At 40.6% G+C, this 27,481-nt stretch overlaps 2 protein-coding genes across 5 annotated transcripts in view; one reads left to right on the forward strand and one right to left on the reverse strand.

The window, feature by feature from the left end:
• Positions 1 to 24,700, forward strand: part of CRIM1 (cysteine rich transmembrane BMP regulator 1) — a 194,160-nt gene extending 169,460 nt beyond the window's left edge. Inside the window, exons 14-17 of one of the 3 annotated variants that reach the window (XM_039477760.2) lie at positions 11,527 to 11,721; positions 18,445 to 18,567; positions 20,339 to 20,526; positions 22,121 to 24,700. In XM_039477760.2, coding sequence (XP_039333694.1) covers positions 11,527 to 11,721; positions 18,445 to 18,567; positions 20,339 to 20,526; positions 22,121 to 22,297 — 683 coding nt within the window. In that variant the 3' untranslated portion in view covers positions 22,298 to 24,700. The remainder of the gene's footprint in view (positions 1 to 11,526; positions 11,722 to 18,444; positions 18,568 to 20,338; positions 20,527 to 22,120) is intronic. The other 2 variants (XM_039477775.2, XM_039477770.2) reach the window with 2 other exon arrangements.
• A 1,119-nt stretch (positions 24,701 to 25,819) lies between these two features.
• The window catches only part of FEZ2 (fasciculation and elongation protein zeta 2), a 47,920-nt gene continuing 46,258 nt past the window's right edge, over positions 25,820 to 27,481 (reverse strand). For both annotated transcript variants that reach the window (XM_039460019.2, XM_003926895.4), the window contains one exon: positions 25,820 to 26,727. In XM_039460019.2, coding sequence (XP_039315953.1) covers positions 26,711 to 26,727 — 17 coding nt within the window. In that variant the 3' untranslated portion in view covers positions 25,820 to 26,710. The remainder of the gene's footprint in view (positions 26,728 to 27,481) is intronic.

Here is a 27,481-nt window from a genome sequence, read left to right on the forward strand (position 1 = left end):
ATTCACTCATTCATCTTAATAATTCATGTGTGTTGTTATATTATTGAAATAGTTATTAAGCCCCCTTCTGTCTGCATCATATTTACTTTGCAAGTGGCCTTGTAAGATAGGCCTTCATCCTTTCTCGTCTAGCCCTGCTGTGTCTAAACATACGAAGTCAAGTTCATGACTGTGATATAGGGATTTCCTATCTGACTCTCCAGTTTCCTTTTGGGCCTGTTTCCTTATCAACTAAGAGGCCCTGACTTCCAGTCAGCCTGGTCCCCATGTAAGGGTGCCAAGCCTGGCCAGCACAAGCACACCCAAAGGCAGTTACCAGCTGTGCTTCATTGGCAGAGCCTTTATCACCATCCAGAGATCACTAAGCAAAGGAAAAACATGGAAACACACTATCAGGAAGCATGTCTTAAAGCACACAATTGTTTTTCCAGTGGGCACCAAAACCCAGTGCTCATATTGTTTCCTGGCTTAGGCTTTCTCAGTTTTAACCCAGATTATCGTCTGTTCTCAGGATCTTGCGTATCCCTGTTAGAATGTACAGACTACCACGCCCCAGCCTCCAGTGCTGACCTCACCTTGGCTGCAGGACTCTTCCATGGGTGAATGTTCTCCCTAATTAGTCAAATACAGATCTCTAACAACCTCAAACTCACAGTTAAGGGACCTCTTTTATTAGTGGTCAAAAAAAAGTTTGCATGCTTTCACCTTGTGGAATATCCTTTTTTCCTACTCTAAGAAAAATGAAAAGTGGTGATCCTACCAAAAGTAGTTTTCTAATAACAAATATTTGTGTTGCTTTTGTTAAATTATCAAGTCACTAATGTGTAATGATCGTGCTTCTCTTGATGTGTGAAGGGCTCATATTATGTGTGGTCATTTAATAGGATATGTAATATAGACATAATTAATAGGATTTATGATTAATTTTGAAAAGTGAACAGCTTTGTCAAATTTCTTATAATACCCATTATTAGGGAATTCATTATTCTACTAGAAGGAACCTAAGTAGTAATTACCCATTCATTTTAATGGAACATTTTCTGATTCCCTCACTGTTTTGGTACTCTGATTTTCTACACAAGTACATACAAACTTAGATTTTCTTTTCATAAGCTGACTATAATGATGGCTTAAAGGATGAAGAACAAGAATCAAACATTGACCAGTATGAATCTGGTGGAGATAAAAGGTCTGGTGGGAATTCTGATGGGTGAAAACAGATTTAATATGTGGTTCCTTGTAAACAGCAGATACGTCTGTTACGACCTACTTAGCCATGCAAGAATGTACTAGTTTCTAAAGCATCCCACAGCCATTTCACTGATTACATGTTACATGCCTTTCTCAAACCTTGCAGGAGCGAAAATTATGTCAGTGCTGCAATGAAGTCTTTATTCATGACTTCAGGGAGGATAGCAAACAAGTAAATTAGCAGCCCTTACACCACACCTCTGATGTGCTTGTGGGGATACTCATTTGCCCATATGAGCCCTGACCATGTCACCCGTGCTCTAATGCTTGTGTTGGGAATGCTTCTGCCCATACTGAGTGCCAGACTCTGGCAGCTTCTGGAGGGGAGACCATGAATCTTTCAGTGGAACCTCCCTGTGTCCAGGGGTCAGTCATTCCTGGTCAGATATTACAAAGAAAGAGTATAACTTTGATCATAAAGTCTAGCTTAAGTTAATTTCTAGGATTTTCAAGCTCATCTCGCTGCTGTATCATACCTGTTGCATTTGGAAGTCAAGATGCTCAGTTATGTCCCCCTCTTAAGCCACTCTAGTTCATCAGGACTGATCTTAAGTAAAGAGCTCCTGTGTTGGCCAAGTCGTAAGTGTTAGCATGTAGAACATCGTTTTGAAAATTGTGACTTGGCCAGTATTTATTTGTTCATAACTTTGTGTCACGTGAGAAGATATTTCAAGGTCAGATTTTTAGAGCCGTTTGTTGGCTAGAAATTCTCGAGTCAGTGCATCTTTCTAACTTCAGAAATTTTTGTCGAAGGTTATTTTTGGATGATAGTTTGTGTTTATTATATATAATACAAATATATATTACTTATTTAGATGCTATATAAAATAAATATATCTGTGGCTCATCACTTCCAGGTGAACAAAGTTAAGATGTTCTGATTACATGCCTTCTAATCTAGTATTATTTTAAGTGTTTTTTAGTATCGTATATCTGTAAAGATCTGTGAAAATGAGTTCTCTTATAGGTAGAAGGTACTTAAAAAATTTCTTACAGGTTGTATTAATACCTCTGTATGATTAGAAGTTAGCTATTTTTATATGGATGTATTTACTAATATTCGAAGTGGGACTTTCACATGGAGCTGGCTTAGCTTCTGTTGTCACAGTATCTTCTCAGTTGGCTGTGATGCCGTAACTGTATAGTGATCTTCTCCGCAGTGATCTTCAACTAGCAAATGATTAAATAGTATTTAACCTTAAAAGGGAAGTGTCTACACCTTATATCAAGTCAGTCTATTATACATTAATCTTTTTGCTTAGATTTCTGTTTATTTAAAGATAACTCTACTAAACTAGTATCTTAAAGATATATAGCTTCTCTTTGGAACCTCTGTTGACCATTTTGTATTTAATTCAGCCCAGGAATCAAACAGTAAATTTAATTCAGACATCTTCAAGCTGTACAACCAATACAACTTAATGTTACACATTTTGAAACCATAATGATACGGTACTGTCCACCTTCAATGGAACATTTTTCATCACTGCTTCTCCCATGTATTTTGTTAAAATTTAAAACTTCTGCACATTGGAAAGAGACCTTCCCTTGGAGCCAAAGCATTAAAATCACAGTTCTGTCACATTCTAGCTTTATGTTTTGGTGATCTGCTGTAACCCTAGCTCAGTTTCCTCATCTGTAGGATGGCAATAATAATACTATCCTGTGCTTCACAAAAGTACCAGGAAAATTAAGTGACATAATGTACATATGCAGAAATACCTTATAAACAGTAAACAATTTAAGTGCCTATTGATTCAGTAGAATTGCTGCTCTTGTAATACAGATTGTGCTGATTTGAGTAATGTTCTCGAATGGATTCTAGCATCTCACTGTTAAATGTAGCAGCTGGCTTTCTGCAAGAGAAATGCCTGGATATAACATCTCAGTGATGAGCTTTTGAAGGTTGAGAATCTCTTAGATAATGCTTCAGTGGCGTACCTCATCCTGCCTACTCTCATCTTAAAAAGTTCATGCTACTTTGCTCACTTGATTGTATGTAACCCAGCTAGAAACAGTGTACTTTCTTTAGTTCAGCTGTGTTGTGACAGCGCCTTGCCCACAAACGGCACGGTCTTTCATACCTCTAGACATTATCAGAAGTGAGAAAATGGGGCTCCTTTTATTTCTGTTTATGTTGAGAGGGTAGTCCCATTTGAAGAGTCTGTAAATTTACTATGCATGAACCACTGTGATTCCTGGAAACAGAGTACATGGCATTTATAATCAGGGCATATCCTCACAGGGAGGAGATGTATACCTTGTGCACATTCTTCAGAGCTGTCTGTTACTGTGGCCCTGCACAGAGGCCCAGGTTGTCACAGTCAGTGCTAAAAAGATTTAAAGTAAAGATGAGAGATGTAATTTAAAAGGAGACACAGGATGCTTTTCTGTGTATTGTTCAGAGTATAAGATTGAAAACATTTTGGTTGTCGTGCACTGTGCTAACTTTGGAACTGGTCTAAAGTTAACACAACAAAAATAAGCAGTGTTTGATTTCAGTTTGTTTGGGTCTTACCCTATGCCCTAGGAAGCAACTGATCTTGCTTCTTCCATAAGCAGCTTTCTCTTCTCACTTCAGTATCCTTTCTAGGCCCCCAGGTGTGTAAACAGAAATTCAAGTTGTTCTGGTTAACTTGGGGAAAACCCCCTAAGCCGCATAGTCTTTAGGTATGCTCCAGCCCCACCTTCTTAATTTAAAAAGGTCTGCTGCCTGGCAGGGAGGCTGCACTGCTGTTTCCAGAGAGATCCAGCAGCATGTGCCTTTCTCTTACTTCAGTGCAGGAGGCCAAACCTGATTTTGTACTCTCTAGTGGTCGGGGATGTGGGGGAAGACCCCATTACAGGAGGGCCCCCTAGTAAGAACCCTCTGGAGGCTGCTGGCAGTCTTCTTAACAGGACTTGAACAGTGACCAGATGAAACATTTTCTGTAGGTGCAAAAACTGGCCAATCTGGAAAGTCCAATGACTTTCACCTTAAGGTTTTCTTAACAAGATGCTATACCCTGACTTGTGTGTAGATTGCTTCTTCTAATTGCTAAAAGAAGTAGTATTTCTTCCTTCTTATTTGGGCCACCTTGATCTAGTTTTTCTGCCTGCCTTTTAAATTACATGTTTATATTTCCAAAATGATTCTGTGAATAATGTCCATGTACCTGTAGATGCATCTTGGACTGTAGGCTCTGCTATGAAATGAGACCACATTTAAAATTGAAAACAAAATGTTTCCTTCAACTACTGTCCATGAAGTGCTTAATCAACCCATAACAAATGCTTAACACAAGGATTAAGCTCTGTTACTGAGAAATTGTGTCCTCTTTGCATACACTGGTTCTCAGCCAAAAATGACTGTGTTTACTAGTTTGGTGAGATTTCTTTTTGGAGAACTAGGGAAGTGTATCCTTCCTCTGTTAACTTGGAAGCCTGAGCGATCACCTATTTCTTTCTGGTATGTTGAAGAAACCTGATAGGCTCTTTTAACCTTTATAAATAGACTTGCACTTCCTATCCTAAGAAATAAATGAAATAAACAAAAATGGAATTCTAAGAAAAGCCTTAAAACTGTGGCCAAATGTGCGTTCACAGCAATTAAGATAGGCAGTACATAAAGGTAGGAATCGGCCTGCATGACAGCATTTACCTCATTAAAAAAAAAATAAATAAACATGGATTAAGATCAGATTTTTTTTTTTTTTTGGAAGCTAAAAGTTATAAAGCAAAATACTGAAGTATTAACTCAGTAAGCATTTGTTGCATTTTTAACCAGAAGTCTTTCATCGTTTCCTGACAGAATTACTGTGTATTGGATCTCTGCCTCATTGAAACTGTCTAGGCCCCCTGCATCTGTTGTTAGCAAGACTTCAGTTGAGTTCCATCTTTTCAGTCTTTTACAGTCTGTGAAGGCCTGGTGAGTCAGTGTATTGAAAATCAGTCATCGTCGTCTGTGTCTGTGAGTTCGTGGCGGCCCGCACATTATTTCCTCAGGTTCCTGCGTCATTACAGTTTTCACGTGTTTTAAGTCTCTTCTTTATGTTTTTTTAAAAAACAAGTGAAGCCAATTTCTCAGGCAGGAGGTGCTCACATGCCGTTTATTCGCCAAGTGTGGAGTTTGCACCCAGCATGTGCCTGACAATACAGAAATGAGAAGCACACAAGAAGCCAGGGATTTCAGTGTCTCGTTAACAAGAAAGTCAAATGTCAGTGGCCTTTTATTCCTTTGTGGGTTAGAGAAAGAGTGCTGTGATGCATTGTTACAGGTGTAAACTAACATTTTAAACGTACGTCCCCTCTACGTGCGCAGGTCAGCTGTGTCATTCGTAATACTTGGCTGCCTCTTCTACCACTCCCTTTTCTAAATCTCACATTACCCGTAGTATATATGGCCTCTTTGTATGCCTGCCTAAATGACTTCACTAAAGTTTTCTGTAAATCCCTCAAACCTCAGACTTAAGAACCCAAATTGAAATATCATGTTATTAGTAGGACCAGCTGTCTGTGCATCTTTGCCAGACGTTGGGCTCATCCATTTGGATATGGACTCCCACAAAGCTGATGAGACCCTCTGGGTGCAGGGGTATTTCCTGACAACCAAGGCCTTGAATGCCTTGCTCACTTCTGCATCCCCAACTCTGTAGGATGACACTCGGGGGCCTTTGATCTCAATGTGAGGAAAGAACAGATGCCCCCTTTATAGTACTGTGCTGGCTTGTTTTGCAAAGACTTATTCTGAGATGAAGAGCTGCATTTAGCTTCTTGGCCACCAGGATCCCAGAGTAAATTACTTTTCAGGACTCTAAATAGTACGCAGGAGATTTGCAAGAACTGATGCAATTTCTAAAGCAGCCTAACTTCCTCCCGGGAAGTTACTCCCACACCAAGATTCTGACTTCATGACCACCAGATTTAGAAATTGAAGTATCTATGTAAGAAGTTGCCTCCTAGGCAGAAATCAAGAAATCCAACTGTAACATAGGTCAGAGTTAATTTTGGTTTGTATATCCTTCCACAGAGGAAAGAGTGGGGAAAATCTGGGGATGCATTTTTTTTTTCAGAGGCTAATGTATACCCTACATCATGGTTCGTTTCAGAGCAAAGGCTGTGCTCCCACCTCAGTGACTCCTGGAATACTAAATAGGATCTTTATAGAGGAGGAAAATAACACAGTTCTGCATTTTCCCTAGCTGTTAATTAGTTTTATGGAATAATTTAAATAGCTCAATAGTAAAAACAAAGTTCAGCCTTAATAGCCTGTTTAGGCTTCTTTTCTTATCTTGAAAAGAGATAAGATACCAAAGCTTAAACAGTTAAAGACTAACTGGAAGGAAATTAACATTTCAAGGCCTTGCTGCTGCTTCCTCCTCTTGTTATATCAACCAGAATTAAGGAAAATAGAGGGGGGAAACCTCATGCTGAATTTTCCAGACTCTACCACTGAGATTTTGTATATTTTTATTGTAATCATACGTGATACAAGATCATGTTGCTCATATTTGAATTCCAAAAGAAAAGAAGACATTCGAGCATCCTATGAGGAAAGCAGCCCCACGGAAGGAGCCACTGCAACCACCACCGAGGGGCTCCCGGCTTCTGCCGTAGTTGATGGTGATGGCAGAAGTAAATCTTGATTCTCTTACAGGAACTTTGTTTCTGAAAGAGGCCAAAAGTCATTTCAAGCTGAATCTGATGGATAAAATAGAGGCCAGAGCTGAGGAAAATAAGTAGCAAAGCTGATCTAAACCAAGGTGTGGCTGTGAAATAGTAACCATCTTCTTTGCACGTTTCAAAATTGGCCCTGGATGCCATCGCAAGAGGGAATTCCAAAGCTGTGTGCTGCAGCGGCAGCACTGTTGGAATCTGTTTATAGCCCACCAGGGCCACTTAGAAGGGGGATCGTGTTTGTTTGGATACGTAACTCCTGATTCGTTTGTTTCAAAAACAAACTTTATTATACTAGTATCATACCTTAGGTTTTCCTTGGAACATTCTCCTCTAATCCTCTTATTCTGAGAGAGAGGGAGGGAGAAATAGTAAAGGGAGAGAGAAGTGTTAAACGAAGATTTTCCTAAGGAAGACCAGGAATCCTAAATACCCGCTTCGTTACCTCCATTCCTTGATAGCGTTGTGTGATGTGTGATGTAGTCAGTTGAAGGACAATTTATCTTTGAAGACAAAGATAAATCAAGTGTCAGTTTTCAAGTCATTGAGCAGTAATGACCTTAGTGTGTGTGGCACTGATTGATCCTTGTCTGGGCAAGTGGCCCTTCCACGGGTTATCCTGCTTGGTACATGGCAGACAGAAGGTGCTGGAGGCCTGTGGAGCCAGACCCGCCGGGGTTCCCCTCCTCACCCTGCTGCTTCCTAGCTGTGCGTCTTGGACAACTGACTTAATCTTGTGCCTCATTTTTCCATGAATTGAAACAATACTGTGTCCCATTGGGCAATGGCGATAAATGGCATTGACACAGATAATGTGCTTAGCACAGGGCCTGGTGTGTAGTGGGCATTCAGTACGTGGAAGTTACGATTATTACTAGGTATCAAAGAACAGAACTTAATTGTCAGAATAAACAAACCATTGGAGTAATAAATACAGCCTTTAGAGTTAAATGGCACAACCCTGATAGCCAAACATAAACTGCTGTGGTTATTTTTAGTTGGATATTCCCACTTTTTTTTCTTCATCCCTCTTCAGGCTGACTGCTTAAAATACATTTATATGTAGTCTCAATTAGACTATGCTGTTTCCCCCAAAAGACTACAGTGGCTATTGATTTAATTTCTAGAACCTTGAAATGCATGGAATAGCCACCACATCTCCCTGTAAACATGGTAGCTTCTAAAACTTCCTGATGGAGTTTTCACAATTTGATCACTACGTATTATTGAAGGAGACAGCATATCTAGGAAAGCAGTGAGGATACTAGGCCAGGTATGGTGGCTGGTGCCTGTAATTCCAGCATTTTGGGAGACTAAGGCAGGTAGATGGCTTGAGGTCAGGAGTACAAGTCCAGCCTGGGCAACACAGTGAGACCCCATCTCCTCGAAAAATAAAAACTAAAAATTACCCAGGTGTAGTGGTGCATACCTGTACCTCTAGCTACTCAGGAGGCTAAGGCAGGAGGATCAGTTGAGCCCAGGAATTCAAAGAGCTACCATTGCACCATTGCACTCCAGCCTGGGCAACAGAGTGAGACCGTGTCTCGGGAAAAAAAAAAAAAGTTACTGGTTTTTCCATTGCCTCCAAGCCATTCAGAGTAGTTGTTCTTTCTCATATATCATTTATACTATTCCTTGAGACAGTGATCTCATAGTTATTGAATGAGGATTTACATAAACCCTGTATTATGCTGTAGCTCAGCATTTGGTCTTCCATGTTTCTTCTGTGGTTTTGCTACACCTGTTGAAATTCTCCTACATAGGTCAGTATCACTGAGAAAACACTATACTTCATGGCCTGGTGCTTTAGGTCCAGGATCAGTCTGAGTTCTTCCCATCATTGTTCTCGTGTGTGGAGGGAGGGAGGGAAGGAAGGAAAGAAAGAAGGAACAAAGGAGAGAGGGAAGGAAAGAAGGAGGGAAGGCGAAGGAAGGAGGAAAGGAAGAAAGGACAGAGGGTAAGAAAAGAAAGAGGGAACGGAGGGAGGGAGAAAAGGAGAGAAGGAAAGACGGAAGGGGAAGGAACAAGGAAGGAAAGAGGGAGGGGAAAGGAGGAAAAGAAGGAGAAAGGGAGGGAGGAAGGAGAAGGAAGGGAGCGTGGAAGGAGAAGGAGGAGGAAGGAGGGAGGGAGGGAAGGAAGAGATCATTACGGACAATATAGACTGCAGAAGGAAGGAAAAATTACAGACACTATAGACCACTGCTTGGCCTTGAGTCAGAAGAGTTATGACAAGATGTGATGAGGAGTTTCACCGTCTCCTGTCTGATTTCCTTGTACAGTAATACTGTTACTCAAATTTTATTTGGTGATACTGCATTGCATGGACCAGGGTTCATGTAAAATATAATCAGTGGTACTGCTTTATGAAATACTGCTTTCTTTCATAAAGAATTCTCTGCAAAATAGACTCTAGATTTGATGGCCAAAACTAATATCCTCAGTGCAGTGTGTTGGCTGGAGGTCAGAGTACTACTTGAATTAGGCTCATTGGATGATTCAGTGAAGTCGCCTCCTTGAAGGATTCCATATTATTGAGAACTTCTATCATGGGCTTCATTTGTAAGCCTCCAGATGAGTTTGTAGCCTAATAATTAGTGTGCCAGAAGATTTCTGTGGAGCATCTACGAACATAGGGAAGTGCATTTTTTAATAGATATTGAAAAATTGATTTCTGATTACAACTAGAACTTTCCATGATTACTTGACTTAATGTCCCTTGTTGAACCTTAATGTCCCTTGTTGAACCTTAGCGATAATTAGAAAAATGATCGAAGTTGTTGATAGAGATGATACATTTAACACTTGACATCAGTTTCTTTCTTGGGCTTGCTTCTAACACCAGTGGATTGAGATTTGTATCTATGGGGTAAAAATTTTACAATATTAGGCCATTTTTAGTGGTGTTTATAAAGGTGCATGTGCTTGAGTACTATCTGCTCTCTAGATCCTTAACCACATATGGAAAATATTTTTTTAAATAAAAACATAAATTTTAAAATATAACCACTATTTACATAGCATTTACATTGTGTTAGGTATTATAAGTAATCTAGAGATGGCCTAAAGTACACGGGGGATGTGATTAGGTGTATGCAAATACTATGCTGTTTTATATAAGGGACTTGGGACATGAGCATCTGTGGATTTTGGTATCTCTGAGGGTCCTGGAATCAGTCTTCTGAGGGTACCAAGGCACAATTAAAGTTGGTAAGAAGAAAACAGACCACAGATCTGTGAGCATTTCTATCTGAGACCTTCCTCTGGAAAAGCTCAGTCTGAAGCACAAGCTGGGTCTTCAGAGAGCCACTTCCAGCTGCCTTGGAGTACTTGCTGCAAAGCTTGGGGCTGCTCAGAGAAAATGGCTCCTGATGCCATTATGGGCTTCTCATTGTGCCCTGAGATGTGCTGTGTGTGTGTGTGTGTGTGTGTGTGTGTGTGTGTGTGTGTGTGTGTGTGTGTGTGATGTGCTGGGTTGTGTGTGTGTGTGTGTGTGTGTGTATGTGTGTGTGTGTGTGTGTTTCAGTGAACTCTGACCCTTCAAGAGCTTCCCAGATGCTTTCCAGGAAGAATCCTGGGCCCTGGGGACCACTGCCTTCCTAAGGAACTTTCCTTCCAGATGCCTTTTATGTTTAAGCGACAAGTGGGTAGTGGCGCTGCTTTTAGCATCTGAACGTAAAATGTCCCTGGATTAGTAGGTGGCATCCAGTTATCAGCCTCACGCTAACACCTCTGCTGCTGGGTTTTGATGTGCCCCATCTCTGCTTTGGCTGCTGGATCTGCTGGTCTTTGGGTCTCACTCTGAACCTCATTCTTGTGTGCTAGAGGGGAATTTCTGTGTGTGAAATGTGGCCACTAGGGAGTCAGTTCAGGTATACCAAGAAAAGGCGTTGAGTCCCAGAGAAAGGAACCTTCAAAAAGAAGGTTGGAAGAGGGAGGAAATGGCTGTGACAAGGGACAGTGGGAAGGAAGAAGGAGCAGATTGTTGAAGCTGTAAATCCTTGTATGTACTGTACAAATAGCTCTGTAATTTTTTTCTCAAAAACCATAGTTTGCTGGGGGAAAAAGTAGATTGCAATGAAATGAAGCTGTTTTTAAAGTAGAAATGTCCTTGTAGGTGAGAGAAATCCACGCGGCATCCGTGGAACTGAGGGAAGTGGTTATCTCAGGGCTGACTCCCACTCGGGTTGCAGAGGAAACCTGCGAGTTCCCTGTGTTGTTGCCATTATCACACCTTACCATTCCCCTGGATGATTTGCCAAGCAGGAGGAACTGCTTGAATTTTCTTGAATCCATCTGTGTAAATAAACTCAGGTGGACTTTTTATCACTCTTTGTCTCTTTCTGCATGACAGTCTAAGGACACTTACCTAACGGGTATCATTCCCTGCCGGTTGTTGTAGTGACCACCGTGTGCTAGCCTAAGGGGCCACAAGATGGGAGCCCTGAGGGTCCTTCTAAGAAAATGGCAATGAAAGACTAGGGAAACCAAAGTTTCACCAAATTCCAGAAATCCTAACGCATACTGTGATGATACAAAGCTATTCCCTCGGTCTCTCACGTATAATAAGATCGTGCGCATTGTCACATCAGCAACTCCACCATGTGCTGTTCTTTTCACTAGAAGACACAATTCCAAAGAAGGTGGTGTGCCACTTCAGTGGGAAGGCCTATGCCGACGAGGAGCGGTGGGACCTTGACAGCTGCACCCACTGCTACTGCCTGCAGGGCCAGACCCTCTGCTCGACCGTCAGCTGCCCCCCTCTGCCCTGTGTTGAGCCCATCAACGTGGAAGGAAGTTGCTGCCCAATGTGTCCAGGTATCGAAGCCACCATCCTTCCATTTGTCAAGCTGTAATGTTGATTTAAGGTGAAATTAGAGCAGAGCTCAGCCTGCTCCCTCTTCATTAGTTCACATGGCCCGAGTAGCATGTCAGGCCCAGTTAGCGCCTCCTACCCAGAGATCCCGTGGGTAACTTGGAAAACTATGGCCATCCAGACGAGGGGCAGATTTTGGTTCCATGCCACCATTGCTCTGGTTCTTTTCTTCTCATTTGCATTCTCTAAACTTTAGTGTCACCAACGTGTTAATGACACCTGCCCTATCATAGCACAGTTTTAGTGCAGTATTGGACCAGCCTAGGGAAGATGATCCAAGATGAGACCCAGAAGGGAAGATGTCTCAGAGCCATTACACTGTGTATCTCTATTAGAACCAAAATGGAAGACCTGCATTTAAAGAATGTAGTTCTGGTTTATTCTTTTTTTAGTTCATCATTTCCAGCCAGTGCCCACACCATTCATGCAGCCTTCTCCCAAGCCCTTAGCTGAACTTTCCGTGTCTTCCCACGTGTAATGCAAGCCACGGAGCATACCGCAGTTGGCCATGGTGAATCCCCATACCTGCATCTTTCCCCACACCCCACGCTTCGTGTCAGCTGCCTTACTCATCTCAGTTTCAAACCCAAGTCCTTCACAGCTGCCCAGAGCCTCCCCAGCCCTCCTCCTCCTTTCCATGTCTGTGTCTCCTGCCGAAACAATTCCTCTTTCCCCTGCGTCCAGTCCCAGAAATGCAAGACCCGAATCCTCTCCCTGGGGACTGAACCCCTAGACACACAGATTTCCCAGGTAGTATAGGCCACCCAGACCCAGGTGAAGGCTCACTCCCAAGATCTCACCGAGATCCTGAGCGTCAGGAGCTTTTCCATCTTCACCGCGATTCTCATGTTTTCTCGCAGCATTGTATTAGAGAACCTTGTTCTATTCAATACAGGGAGCTGGGAACCATGCCAATTTACGAGTGCGTCTGTACTATGCAACTGTAAAACAGGACAGCTAGCCAAACCCAGAGTTTAAGTGAGCTCTGCACGTGTTGGCCTTTTGTTTAGGTGTTGTGCAGACTAGCCCCAATTGAGCATTTCTAAAAATGTTCGTTTATCTCCTAAAAAGGATAGGATGTTCTGCCAGGTAAGGGGGTGGAACCATTTTCAGAGCCTTCAGTTGGGTTCTCTTTATAGTTTAGTCTTATTGGTCTTGTTTAAAGTATAGATGGAGAGTCAAAGATTCACTACAGCAACGTTTTATCATTTGCTGTGTGTATGGAAAAAAAAGTCTTAAATGTTTTAAATGAGAGTAAGAAAAAATATGTGGTTTCCCACTGGAATTATTTTATCTAGCATATATCACCTATGTTTCACACGTTTCACACCAGTTTCCCCAGTAATATGCTTTAAATGATGAAACTTGACCTTATTTATTTCACGAAAATCCATTTAATGCCTGTTATGTGCCAAGCACTGTTCTAGGCACTGAGGACACGGCAGTGGATGAGATAGCAGTGCACATGTCGCTCATGTTGTAGTTGGGTAAAGCCAGGCAGCTAACAGGTGAACAGTAAATAGGCAGCCACCGAGATGGGGATCACGCTGTGGAGAAAGGGGTACCCAGACAGAGAGCTAGGGAGAAGTGGGCAGGCAGGTTGTTTTGTATTATGTAGAATGGTCGGGTAGCACCTTACCAACAAGAGGAGATTTATGGAGAGGCCCAGAATAGCAGTTCTCATGGGAAAGAGGCAGAACCTCTGAGTATAGCCAGGGCCAAGGCCCTGGATTGGGAACATGCTGTACATGTTCAAGGTGAAGCAGTGTTCAGGGTGCATGTTCAGGAGGAGCTGTGTGGAGGGAACTCAGTGAGCATGGAGGAGGTGAGAGGTGGGGCAGAAAGGCAGCCATGGGCAGACACAAAGGGCCTCGCAGATAAGTACAAGATTGTATTGAGTGAGATGAGACCTTGGAAGGTTTGGAGCAGGGTGTAACAGGATCTGACTTACCTCTGAACGGATTTCTCTGGTGCTGGGTTGATCATAGACTGTGGGACATGGGGGTCAAGAGTGGAAGCAGAGAGACCAACCTGGAGGATTTTATGAGTCCAGGTGAGAGATGACAGTGACGTGGATCGGGTAGTGGCCACGGAGGTGGAGAGAAGTGGGCGGGTTCTCACTATGGCATATGAGCCGCATCAGTAGGATTTGAAAATTATGTGGGAGTAGCCAAGGATGACTACGACATTTTGATTTGGGGCATTTTTAGCTTGAAATACTCACTTAACATGAAAGTGGAGATAATGAATAGACAGTATCTAATTTGGGGTTCAGGAGAGAAAAGTAGATCTACAAATTTAAAAGTCAGCCATAGGTGGTTTCTAGTCTCAAGGTTTTTAAGCCTTGAGACTAGATGACATCACCCAAGAGTATGAATAGGTAGAAAAGAAAAGAGAGCCCAGGACTGAGCCCTGAGACCTTCTAACTTTTGGGAACTGCGTAGGTGCAGAGGGCCTAGCAAAAGAAATAGAGAAGGAGCCCAGGAACCAAGGAGGAAGCCAAGAGGGTCAGTGACCTGGAAGCCAGGAGGAGAAAGGGTTTCTGGTAGGAAGGAGTGAACAGCTGAATTAGGATGAGATGCGGGAACTGACCTGTGCATCTAGCACTGCTGTAATGAACTTCACGAAGTGCAGTGAATTCAATTCACCTCTCTCATTGGGAGTAATAGTTATGCGACTCTCATGCAGACCTTAAGTGCAAAGTTCATGAATAAGATGGACTGTGAAGTTGAGTGTCCTTGGAGGGTTTCACAGAGAAAGGACTTGAGCTAGATCTTAAAGGACAGATGTGCTGTCTTCATTGGAGTAAAGAGGATAACCTGACCAAGACCTGAGATGGGAAGAGTCAAGGCCAGTGCCTCTAAGGTCAAGACCGATGCCCCTGGAGCAGTGAGTTCTAGTAGCAGTAGGTAAGGACAGAAATAATAGCTTTTGACAAGATTTTTTAGGCCTTAATTATCAAATAAAGAGTGGAGATTTTGTTCTTCATAGGGAATGGGAAGGCTTACTTTTAAGAAGTGATCACAAAGGTGTTTTGGGGATAACCTTTATATAACGGAGTGGTATGCAGGAAGGACTAAAGCAGAGAGAAACCGGAGGCCAGGACAGCTTGCACTGCAGATGTCCTAGGTGTGATCATAAGGACCCAAATTCAGGTGTAGTGGTGGTAGAAATGGAGGTAGAGTCATTCTCTTTGTTTTGTGAGTTTCATACGAGAGAGTACAGATACTCCTAACATCCTCATTCATCACTAGAGATTTCTCCAGTGACTTCTCAGTTAAGATTTACTATTGGGTTGAAATTTAATCTGTTGATTAACTCTCCTTTCTGCATCTGCTGTATTCCTGATGAAACATTTTTCCATCTTTAAGCAAATGTTACAATCAGCTGAGCTTTTGCCGCCTTCTCTTTGATTCAATATGGGCTGCCAGGAAGACTGGATTCCTGTCCCATTCTTGCATCAGCTTGTTGTGTGATCTTAGTCAAGGCTCATCACCAAAGTTTCAGGCCTCCATTTCTCATCTGGATAGCACATGCCACCTCCCAGATATGCTGTGAGGATTATACCATCTCAGAAATGATGGTACGGGAGCACTGCCTGGTCTGTCCAGCAAACAAGAACCTTGCTTTGCCCTTTAGACATGGCAACTAACGTTCTGAATATCCTCTCTCTTTACAAAGCACTTTCCACTTCCCACATCTTTGGGTGTGAGTACGGAACCAATGAGCTGGTTACGTGATTAGCACCAGTCTCATTTTACAGAAGAAACTGAGGCTCAGGAAAGTTAAGTGTACTTTATCCAAAGTCATGCAGCCAGTTAGCAGAGGATGAGGCTCCTGGTCCTAAATTGAATTCAGGTTTCATTTCCCAAAAAAGTGCTGACCTCAGCTTGTGAGCACCAAGCACCTCACCCCATATTCCAAAAGACATTTTAAGGAAGGCAGATGACGAGATGCCTCTTAAAGTAAAATATATCCCCAGTAAGTTATCTTGAGTTCCTCCAAAGCTCAGGTCAAGTATGAGAACAGGAGTGATTGTGACCATGTGTTTGTGATCTTCGTGGCAGGGCTGGAAGTAGCTTTGTGTAAGTCTCCCTGGCACTGTCCGTCTGCTATGCCAACAGCTATAAAGGGCTCTTCTAGTAAATACCAGAAGGGTTATATTTTAGACTCTGGGGTTGAATGCGGTCTTTGGCCATGGAGGAAGACCTGGGTCTAGGCATGGAAACAAGTAGTATTCCCACTTCTTTTTGTTTCTGCAGGCAGTTTTTTTGCTGAAAGAATTGTTCTTTTTGGCAAAACTGCTCAGAGCCAGCTTCCCTTTTATGTTCAAATTAAAGGGAAATGACTGTCTTCCCTTGGACTTGAGGACTGTGAACTGGAGCTGTCAGTGTTTTGTGATAAAGAAGGAGGTGTGGGTGGATTTTAATCAGAGCTGAACTGAGTGAGCCAATACAGGACAGGTTATGAGCTGCTGGACGTTAAGAAGTGGCTGTGATGGGCATCACTCATCGGGAGACACCCATGGGGGCTAGGATTGGTCTCACTCAAAACTGTATGCCCAAAACCAGTGCCTGCCATGTAGGAAGTGCTCAAGAAATACTTGTTGAACAAACGGTAATATACTTAATCACTGAAGGAGACATCCTCCTTCACCATAGACAGATCCTTCTAAGTTTCTCTGCTGTTTCCAAGTAGAGTCCCTGTGGGAACAGAACTCACTGTCATGCCTCAGCTTGGTGGTGTTTCACCTGGAATCTACCCATATGCAGGGTCAAGGCAAAAGAATTCCGGAGTTGCTTCTATACTGCTCTCACTCAGGAAAAAACCTGAGGTGGAACTGGATCAATCCCAGCTCTGGGGCCTCTGCAGAAGCTTTTAGCTACTTAGCCATTGACATTCACAAGTTTGGTGCAATCAGGTAAAAGGCATCGCCTTTTACCCTGAGGCCTCAGAAACCTGTGGCAGTTGGGCCCCTGTTGTCATAGGAAGGCTCAATGTGAAGCCCTGGGCTGGGCAGGGGAGGGGCAGAAGCGTGTGTGGCACGGAAAGGTGTCAGATCAATGGCAGCCTGGCTTTTCTGCCCATATTCATCCAGGAAATTCGTATCACACATCAGGATTTTTCAGTGGGGTGAGTTAAATGCCATCCCCCGTGCATGCTTCCCGGAATCACCTAGTCCAGGCCTACCGAATCAGGACCTATGAGAGTCAGCACATGTTATAAGCTCTTTGGGTAATTCTGGTAGGATTAAAAAAATTTGACAGTCACTGGTTTATACTCGGGCCCCTGCACCTACAAATGGTAATATTTTCAGTAAATTCTATTTTTAATTCTCGAGTTTGCAGGGATGCACTGAACCTGCAGAAACTATCATTGTTCCCAGTTCGTTTTCTGTGTAAAGGTTTTATAGTATAAGAAAGCAGAAGACTGTTCCTGGAGGCAGCAAGAAAATTTGGGCTTTGGAATCACAGAACTGCATTTGAATCCTAGCTCTACCACGTACTAGATGCATAATCTTGAGTGATTTAACTTAACCTTTCTGGGTTTATTTCTCTGGCTGGGTACTTCATTAACTCATGGTGGAAGCTTAGCAAGTACTCTCTTCTCTATCACTTTCCTCTTCTCTCAAATTCATCTTAAGATTTACTTCTCAAAAGCCAGTAACTTTTGAGACCGAAAACAATCACTTTGAGCAGACGGGATTATTAATCCTATTTTAATTTATATACTGGATGTTTTATGTTGGTCTAAATTAGGCTATGGTGAGTATTTAGGATCCTAAGTGTTGAGTCATCGCTTTATAAAAATCAGTGAATAATATGGCAGGATCTGGCCAGAGGAAATGGTGTATGACGCAAACTTTTATTGTCACATTTTGAAAACAAGTTCTTAAGAATTAATTGCTTTAAAATGTGGGACCACTTGTCAGCTGGATGAAGGATAAATATAAAGAAATATTTGTAGGAGCTGAGAAAAGCTGATTAAAATTTTTTTTTTAAAATACCTGATATTTGAGATAAATAATAATATTCTCAGACAGTTTGTTTTATGTTGTAGTATAATACCTAGCTGATCAAACTGGATGATGTAAATGTATTTACTGAAGATCAGTTTCTAATCTAAATGGTTCCAGTGGTAACATAATGGACATCTGAGACTTACAGTCATGAAGTCTACCTACAGTCCATTCCCATTTAGGGAAAGAGAGAGGAGAAGAAATGACCAAGAAATCTGTAAGAAGTGGACAATGCTTTAACTTTTTCAAGTTTTGCAAATATATTTTATGTAAATGATTTAACACCCCGTATTAAAGAGCAGCAGCTGTTAAACACCAATATTTAGTTGCCAGAAGGTAAAAGAAACAATTCCATTTCAGCTAGTCCCGTTTGGTTTCCATAAAATTATGGAACCAACACCATTTGACATGAAAAAGCAGTGTTTGACCCTGGTGGAGTAGACAGCTCTCCTGTCTTTTAAATGTTATAAGACATGTTTCTCCCCACTGCAAAGCTCATGATTGTCTGGCATGAATGCTGTAAATGCAGAAACTGCATCTTTCACGTCCCGGGAAATGTCTTGAGTGCCCCATTTGGATTGAGAATACAAAAGCCAACAATACAGCAGCTTCATCATCTCTTATGGAAAATACTCCCTTCTTTTAGAAATGTATGTTCCAGAACCAACCAATATACCCATTGAGAAGACAAACCATCGAGGAGAGGTTGACCTGGAGGTTCCCCTGTGGCCCACACCTAGCGAAAATGACATTGTTCACCTCCCTAGAGGTAAGCATTGAAGGCAGCCTGAGATTGCTCGTTTTCTACGTGGTCTACTTCGGCTTTTTTCTCATTTTAAAATTTCCTATGAGTAACTTTTTAAATGACTTGCTGAAGTAAATTCAAATAACTACTCCTGGCTAGACCTGCTTGGCTGAAATATATTTACACCACACATTGATAAAATAAGTCAGCAGTAACTGGATTAAATGCCTCTTTCCTGGCCCTCTATGCTCAGGGACTTTGTGATGATGGCAATAAATATGTTCTTAGTCATAAGAGCGTGGTATCTGGAACTTCTAAGCAATCTCTCAAACATATGTATATATAAACTTTATAAGGAGAGTAATCATGAATTAGTCACTGCCTGTTGTAGATTCTGCACTGAGCATTTATACATTAGGTGACCCTCTCCTTCTGGGCAGTTTTCACTTCATGCAAGTTTAATACGTGTGTTTATTTTTCCAGTCAACAGGTTTATTCCATGCCTTTTTTTCTTGCTCAGTCCTTTCAGTTTGTGTATAATAAAAATGTTATTTTTGTCTCCCAATAGCTGTTAGTATTCCTGTTCCATAAAAGTAGACCTCTTCTTGATCACTAGTATAAAGTTGCTCTTAGCTGTGACTCAGTACTGCCTCCTGTCTACTCCAAGCACATTTTCCAAATCATTGCGATATAATGTTTATAATTCTTTTGGAAGAAGCAGTATTCATTGCCTGAGAGATTAATTGTTAGATATTCTAAATGTTATGCTTGTATCAAGCCAGTTGATGAGAAAGCCAAATTCCTGGACCTAGTGTTTTTGGCTCTTTGTATAATTGTTCTGACTGAATGTGCTTTAGCATTATGCTTACATTCATTCAGTCAATAAACATTAGTGCCTGCTGTATACCAGGCCCTCTTCTAGATGCTAGACTTCAGTCACAAGAATAGCCATATTTACAGTGTGTTGAAGACCTGTGCATTGCATATATATGTGTTATAAAAAGCCCCAAAAGAGAAATTTTCTCATGTGTCAATAGCAAGAAAATGTATGTGTCTAGGCAACTTTAGGGCCCCTATTCTTACATATTTAACCTTATTTCTGTCTGCGACATTCATTGTAAGAAGAGAGATTTTAAAAGAACATAAAGGTCATCATTCATAAGCGTAAAACTAAATGTAATCACCTATGCAATATGATTCATTAAGGCAGGAAAATGATCTAATAGGCCTAAACAAGATTTTCAAAGAGTTTATTAGAAGTAAGACAATATTGCATAGAGTTCAGTGAACCAGAATATCAACCAAAAGACCAGCCTCCTGATTCTGATTAGTTTTTGATATAATTAGTCTTCACTATTACACTAGTAGGTAAAAGAGTATACTTTGTTCTGGTTTCCTGTTTGCCAGTAAGCAAGGAGATCAGCTAATGTTTCTCCTTCCAAATCTTAGAAGACCATATATGTTAATAGTAATCTAAATATTTTAATGGTCTAATTTTAGTCACTTATTCAAAATCTACCTAAGTGCCTTCTTATTTTCTTGATGAGCTAGAGCCAGCATCATCTTATCCAATTATTAACATTTTCACTCTGATTTCTTTTAACATTCATCCCTAAGCGCTCTGTCCCTCTACTAAGATCTCTTTGGGTCAACATTAGACTTTAATCATATTTTTCGCCTCAGAGTACTGAGAAGCCATAAAACCAAGTTGCTGATCTCTGTTTGCAGTGTAATGAAAATAATCCTTAAAAATTCTGGCTTAGGTAATAAATGCTTGTAATTTTTTTTCTCCTAGATATGGGTCACATTCAGGTAGATTACAGAGATAACAGACTACACCCAAGTGAAGATTCTTCGCTGGACTCAATTGCCTCAGTTGTGGTTCCCATAGTTATATGCCTCTCTATTTTAATAGCATTCCTATTCATCAATCAGAAGAAACAGTGGATACCACTGCTTTGCTGGTATCGAACACCAACTAAGGTATTGTCTTGTAAAAGTTAATCTCTTGAATCATGAATCTAGGAAAACTTACACTGATAATGATATTGCTTGAAACCTTGTGTCTTATTAACCAGTGAAATTTTTGTTTTGTTATTCATAGCCTCAAATCCATACCAGACTGTATAGTATGAATCAAATATATAGTACTTGCCCAGGGCTGGACTGATCACAAGGTGAATTATCCATTATCCATTGGTTAATGAATCCCGGCCTTATATGGATCCAATTTTCTGGATGTACTCTAAAGTTTTCAAATGAATGAACACCTCTGGATTTATTCCTAAATCATTGTTTATATTAGACATTAAAACTTGATCACCTGGTATTTCTCAGTGATCAGACAACTTAAAATTGGGAGAGAAAAGAAATCACAAAGGGCGGGAGATCGTGAGGATATACAAAAGGCAAAAGGACAGGTGGATGCATCAACGGCAAGCATAACGTGGAAAGGTCACAAAATATGAAGAGATGGTGGAAAGTAATAGACAAGGTAGGGAGAGGCAGATTTCATATTGAGAGAGAAAAGATATGTTTGTTTTCAGTTCAAAAATGAAGGGCCTCTAAATATGCCTATTTTGAAAGATAAGAACTGTATTAAGGGAAATAAATCATAATCCCAACTCATAATTCTACCTTTTGCATTTAGTTGGTTTAATCATACAACCTTAAGAATTGGAAACAGCCTGAACAATTATGTAATATAATTTACCATCTGGTTAACCCTTCTATATGAAAATTCTGGCCTGCGGTTATCCTGCCTTCTATTTTTCTGTGAACAAATGTGCCTTGGGCACAGCCTGTATGCTGGGCACATGCTGGGTCGGGATAGTTACGTGTCCAAAGCTGGGCAACAGACCCGCTCAGTAAGTATATGGAATGACTAGAAACATACGGGCTGGCCCAGCCTATGAGGGTGTTCTATCCCTTTGTTTTAAAAATCTACCCTCAAGCCTGTAATCCCAGCACTTTGGGAGGCCGAGGCGGGTGGATCACGAGGTCAAGAGATCGAGACCATACTGGTCAACATGGTGAAACCCCGTCTCTACTAAAAATACAAAAAATTAGCTGGGCATGGTGGCGCATGTCTGTAATCCCAGCTACTCAGGAGGCTGAGGCAGGAGAATTGCCTGAACCCAGGAGGCGGAGGTTGCAGTGAGCCGAGATCGCGCCATTGCACTCCAGCCTGGGTAACAAGAGTGAAACTCTTGTCTCAAAAAAAAAAAAAAAAAAAATCTACCTACCTGTCGCTCATTCAGGCCCTTTAAACACAGGTCTGCACTTCAAGGATTTGAAATCATTTCACCAGTCTTTTTTTGTATGTCTTCAGTTCCTTTATCTCCCTATTTGACATAATTTCTTGACATTTCACCTTTACATACAGTTTGTCGGTGTCCCTCATAAAAGTATAGTTGATACTAGAACAGGATGTGTATATACTATATACTCTGCATATAGTCTATCAATGAGTTGTGAAATTGTTATCTCACTCGAATTAGGTACTAAATTTCTGTTCATTTGAGATAATGTAAAACAGCTAATTCTTTGTGGTTTTATTTCTCCTCTCATTAAATAGCCTTCTTCCTTAAGTAATCAGCTAGTATCTGTGGACTGCAAGAAAGGAACCAGAGTCCAGGTGGACAGTTCCCAGAGAATGCTAAGAATTGCAGAACCAGATGCAAGATTCAGTGGCTTCTACAGCATGCAAAAACAGAACCATCTACAGGCAGACAATTTCTACCAAACAGTGTGAAGAAAGGCAACTCGGATGAGGTTCCAAAAGACAGAAGACAACTAAATCTGCTCTTAAAAGTAAACTAGAATTTGTGCACTTGCTTAGTGGATTGTATTGGATTGTGACTTGATGTACAGCGCTAAGACCTTACTGGGATGGGCTCTGTCTACAGCAGTGTGCAGAACAAGCATTCCCACTTTTCCTCAAGATAACTGACCAAGTGTTTTCTTAGAACCAAAGTTTTTAAAGTTGCTAAGATATATTTGCCTGTAAGATAGCTGTAGAGATTTTTGGGGTGGGGACAGTGAGTTTGGATGGGGAAATGGGTGGGAGGGTGGTGTCAGGAAGAAAAATTGGTCAGCTTGGCTTGGGGAGAAACCTGGTAACATAAAAGCAGTTCAGTGGCCCAGAGGGTATTTTTTCCTATTGCTCTGAAGACTGCACTGGTTGCTGCAAAGCTCAGGCCTGAATGAGCAGGAAACAAAAAAGGCCTTGCGACCCAGCTGCCATAACCACCTTAGAACTACCAGACGAGCATATCAGAACCTTTTAACAGCCATCCCAGGTCTAAAGCCACAAGTTTCTTTTCTATACAGTCACAACTGCAGTAGGCAGTGAGGAAGCCAGAGAAATGCGATAGCGACATTTCTCGAAAGCGGGTTATTAAGAATATATACAGTTATACTTTTTGCTGCTTTTATTTTCTTCCAAGCCAATCAGCCAGTTCCTAGCAGAGTCAGCACATGAGCAAGATCTAAGTCATTTCTTGATGTGAGCACTGGAGCTTTTCTTACAACAACGTGACAGGAAGGAGGGAGAGGGTGACGAACACCAGGCAAAATCCAGGGGCTGTATTTCACTGTTGTTGCTTTGTTCTGTTATATTGTTGGTTGTTCATAGTTTTTGTTGAAGCTCTAGCTTAAGAAGAAACTTTAAAAAAAGACTATTCGGGGATTCTTTTTCCTTATTATATACTGAGTCTACAAAATAGAAACTACTTCATTTTAATTGTATATTATTCAAGCACCTTTGTTGAAGCTGAAAAAAGAAAAGATGCCTCTTTAAACTTTAGCAATTATAGGAGTATTTATGTAACTATCTTATGCTTCAAAAAACAAAAGTATTTGTGTGCATGTGTATATAATATATATATACATATATATTTATACACATACAATTTATGTTTTCCTGTTGAATGTATTTTTATGAGATTTTAACCAGAACAAAGGCAGATAAACAGGCATTCCATATCAATGCTTTTGATCACTTAAAATTTTTTGAATAACACAAAATCTCATTCTACCTGCAGTTTAATTGCAAAAATGTGTGTGTGAGAGTATGTATGTGTGTGTGCACGCACGCCTTGAGCAGTCAGCATTGCACCTGCTGTTGAGAAGGGTATTCCTTTATTAAAATCTTCCTCATTTGGATTTGCTTTCAGTTGGTTTTCAATTTGCTCACTGGCCAGAGACATTGATGGCAGTTCTTATCTGCATCACTAATCAGCTCCTGGATTTTTTTTTTTTTTTTCAAACAATGGTTTGAAACAACTACTGGAATATTGTCCACAATAAGCTGGAAGTTTGTTGTAGTATGCCTCAAATATAACTGACTGTATACTATAGTGTTAACTTTTCAAACAGCCCTTAGCACTTTTATACTAATTAACCCATTTGTGCATTGAGTTTTCTTTTAAAAATGCTTGTTGTGAAAGACACAGATACCCAGTATGCTTAATGTGAAAAGAAAATGTGTTCTGTTTTGTAAAGGAACTTTCAAGTATTGTTGTAAATACTTGGACAGAGGTTGCTGAACTTTAAAAAAAATTAATTTATTATTATAATGACCTAATTTATTAATCTGAAGATTAACCATTTTTTTTTGTCTTAGAATATCAAAAAGAAAAAGAAAAAGGTGTTCTAGCTGTTTGCATCAAAGGAAAAAAAGATTTATTATCAAGGGGCAATATTTTTATCTTTTTCCAAAATAAATTTGTTCATGATATGTTACCAAAATAGATTGACATCAGCCTGATTAGTATAAATTTTGTTGGTAATTAATCCATTCCTGGCATAAAAAGTCTTTATCAAAAAAATTGTAGATGCTTGCTTTTTGTTTTTTCAATCATGGCCATATTATGAAAATACTAACAGGATATAGGACAAGGTGTAAATTTTTTTATTATTATTTTAAAGATATGATTTATCCTGAGTGCTGTATCTATTACTCTTCTACTTTGGTTCCTGTTGTACTCTTGTAAAAGAAAAACAAATCTAATTTCCTGAAGAATAAAATAGATATATGGCACTTGGAGTGCAGCATAGTTCTACAGTTTGTTTTTGTTTTCTTCAAAAAACAAAGCTGTAAGAGAATTATTTGCAACTTGATTCTTGGCAAGGAAATAAACATTTTGAGTTGAAATCACACGGTGTAACTTTCAAAAACATTCCACCTCTGGGGTCCCAAAGACAAACTGTCCTTGTAAGGTCATCAGTCCAGTGAACCTCTGGTGTCACCAGAGGTCCCCATGCTTTTCTCATTAGGCAGGTCTTTCCCAAGGAATCCTTGCAAAAAGTAAAGTGTCTCTCAGAGTACACAGCATGGGGGTGCTGTTTTTAGGGAGACAAGAAACCTACCTGCTACTAGACACATGCTCACAGCTAGTATCAAAACTAACTCGTTATTATGCACAGGAGGATTGTGGTGGGCAACCCGACAGCAGTTCGATGCTGAGGGAGAAAGACTTAACCAAGCAAAATCAGGGGAAGCCTAACTACAAAGGGATTTTGAGCTGGTAGGAAAAAATAGGTATATTTTCATACACTTTAGAAGTATCAATTTAAGAATGAGCTATAAACAGATCACTGTTGAATCTCTTCTTTTAAAAAAAAAATGCCCAAAAAACTTTCTGCTGTATTATATATCCTGTACAACTACATTTCTTCAGTACAAGACATCATTTTTACAAAGTCACATCAAATTAATTTGTTAATATGACTGTGTAAGTATGTATCTTCAATTGATGGGGTAGGGGCCAGTTAAGTTCCACCTAAGAACATTCATAAAACAAGGAAACCATCTCAAGTTTCTCATACCTGGACTACAGCTGAAATGCCAAGCAGGCATTAGACTTCAAGCTCCTGCCTTTGTAGTCATGGTGTCTCAGTTGCTGAGTAGGGTGAGGAATACACACAGTCCTATTTGCTTACGGCTGTTTAAGCGGACTTGGGAAAGCCTCCTGTAGCAGGTCCCAGATAGACTCTTCATTCATGTCTTCTACGGTACAGGGCTACATGGCTGTTTGGAATGTCTCACAGCCCCAGAAAAAGAGCAGGACTTCTGTCATTCCACAGCATCTCGGCATCCTCTCAAAAAGTCCTCTCCCCTCCATAGCATTCTGGGACCCATCAGGGTTTCACCTGCTCATACACTGTAGCGATGGGCTCTGCGTGGAATTAATTAAGGGAAAGAACCTAGCACCATAAAAAAAAAAAAAATACAAGACAAACTCCCAAATATATAGCTCTCAAACATAGACTGTTTTTACTTTTTAAAAAATTTATTAAATGCCATTGATTTGATTGGAACTGGCAAAAGCGCCTATGATATTGAACCCGTAAGTAGCTGTTTCTAGAATTCATACTTAAGAAAAACGCACAGGCATGAATAAAATATGACAGTCATGGGACTGGACAGTTCTGCAGGATACACTTTAAGCACCTTAGAGGATACAAACTATTCAAGTACAATTCACAGACATACGAAGCAGAACATTGGAACATCAAAAGTTAATACAAGATTCTAAAAGTGGCAATGTAATGGTTAAAATTTTACCAATGGTAAAACAAGCAGCAAGCTATAAAATCTATCATCACCAACAGTTTCAATGTTCACTAAGTATTAAGCCACTGAAATGCATATTCTGGTTTTGCCTCTTCCAGAACAGCCCAAGTTTATTTCAATCTCTCTGAACAATACTGGTAGGTAATATTTATACCGACAATTCTCACAAAAATCAGTGCTGGTTCTTGCTATCACTGAATTTGCAGCATAAATCTCCCAAGGCTGTAATCTAGTTCATCAGTGCAGTGTAGATTAGAAGCCATAAAAACAAATGGGCATACTGTCAGTTAGAAACATAACTGCACATGCATATTAATATTACTGTCTCTACGAAGAACAGTTCGTAATTATTAGTAGATTTAAAAACCATCTCTAGAATTCAAAATAGTGCCCATATTTCCATCGGTTCTATAATATAAAGAATTAGTGAAGCCAAGATCTGTTAATACTGAATCAAACCCACGTTCAAATGTGCTGAGTTTCCAGTAGCAAGAAGGTAATAGTGACCAGCTTTCAGAATAATGCTGTAGGAAATCTAGCTCGGAGTCCCACCGCAGATAAAGTTGCTGCTCCTGAAGTAATGCTGCTTTATGTAGGACACAGAACTAGAAGAAAAAGAGGACTTTTAGATACAAAAATATCTTTTGTATACATGTACACAAAACGTAAATTTTGCAAGTACATTTAAAAACACTAATGGGAACTAAACATTAATGCAAAGATCTATAGTAGCAATTTTTTAAAGGTTTTAAGAGGCTATACCCAACAAGGATGAGTTCTCTCAAGACACATTAGAATTGCCTAGAAATGAGAGAGCAAAAGGCCATGTCTCTTAGGGTGCCACTTGAAGACAGAAGCCCCTAACATTCACCCTATACCATGAGGCTTATGACACAATAAACAGGCTCCCTTCTGCACACATTTTTATTCCTGACTAGGATCAGCATGGCAGCAGCCAGGCTTCGGAATGAGCCTTGGGTACTGTCAATGCAGCAAGCTGCAGTCAGGCAATTAAGAAGGGGTGGAAGAGGCTCAGCCCCCACAGCGGCCACCCCTACCTTTCTCAGGCCAAATGAGACCACTTTTCTGCCTCCTTAAAACTAAGATGGTGTATTTAGACAGCCAAGCCACACACTCATCTGTGTTAAAACAACAACAAACTAGCCAAAAAAGGGGAAGGCGCGTTATCCCCTTAAGCAATATCCCCCTCCCAGGGAAGTGTCCAATTACTGGTCCCCAAGGAAAAGGAACAGTTAACCAGCTGTGAACTTTCAGGATGGGTGGAAAAGAGCATTTTCAATGACCCCACTCAGCACCTTCCCACACACTTAAATAGGTCTCCGTATTACACTCCTGTCT

Source organism: Saimiri boliviensis, chromosome 1 (assembly GCF_048565385.1).
Source record: "Saimiri boliviensis isolate mSaiBol1 chromosome 1, mSaiBol1.pri, whole genome shotgun sequence".
Classification (NCBI taxonomy): domain Eukaryota; kingdom Metazoa; phylum Chordata; class Mammalia; order Primates; family Cebidae; genus Saimiri; species Saimiri boliviensis.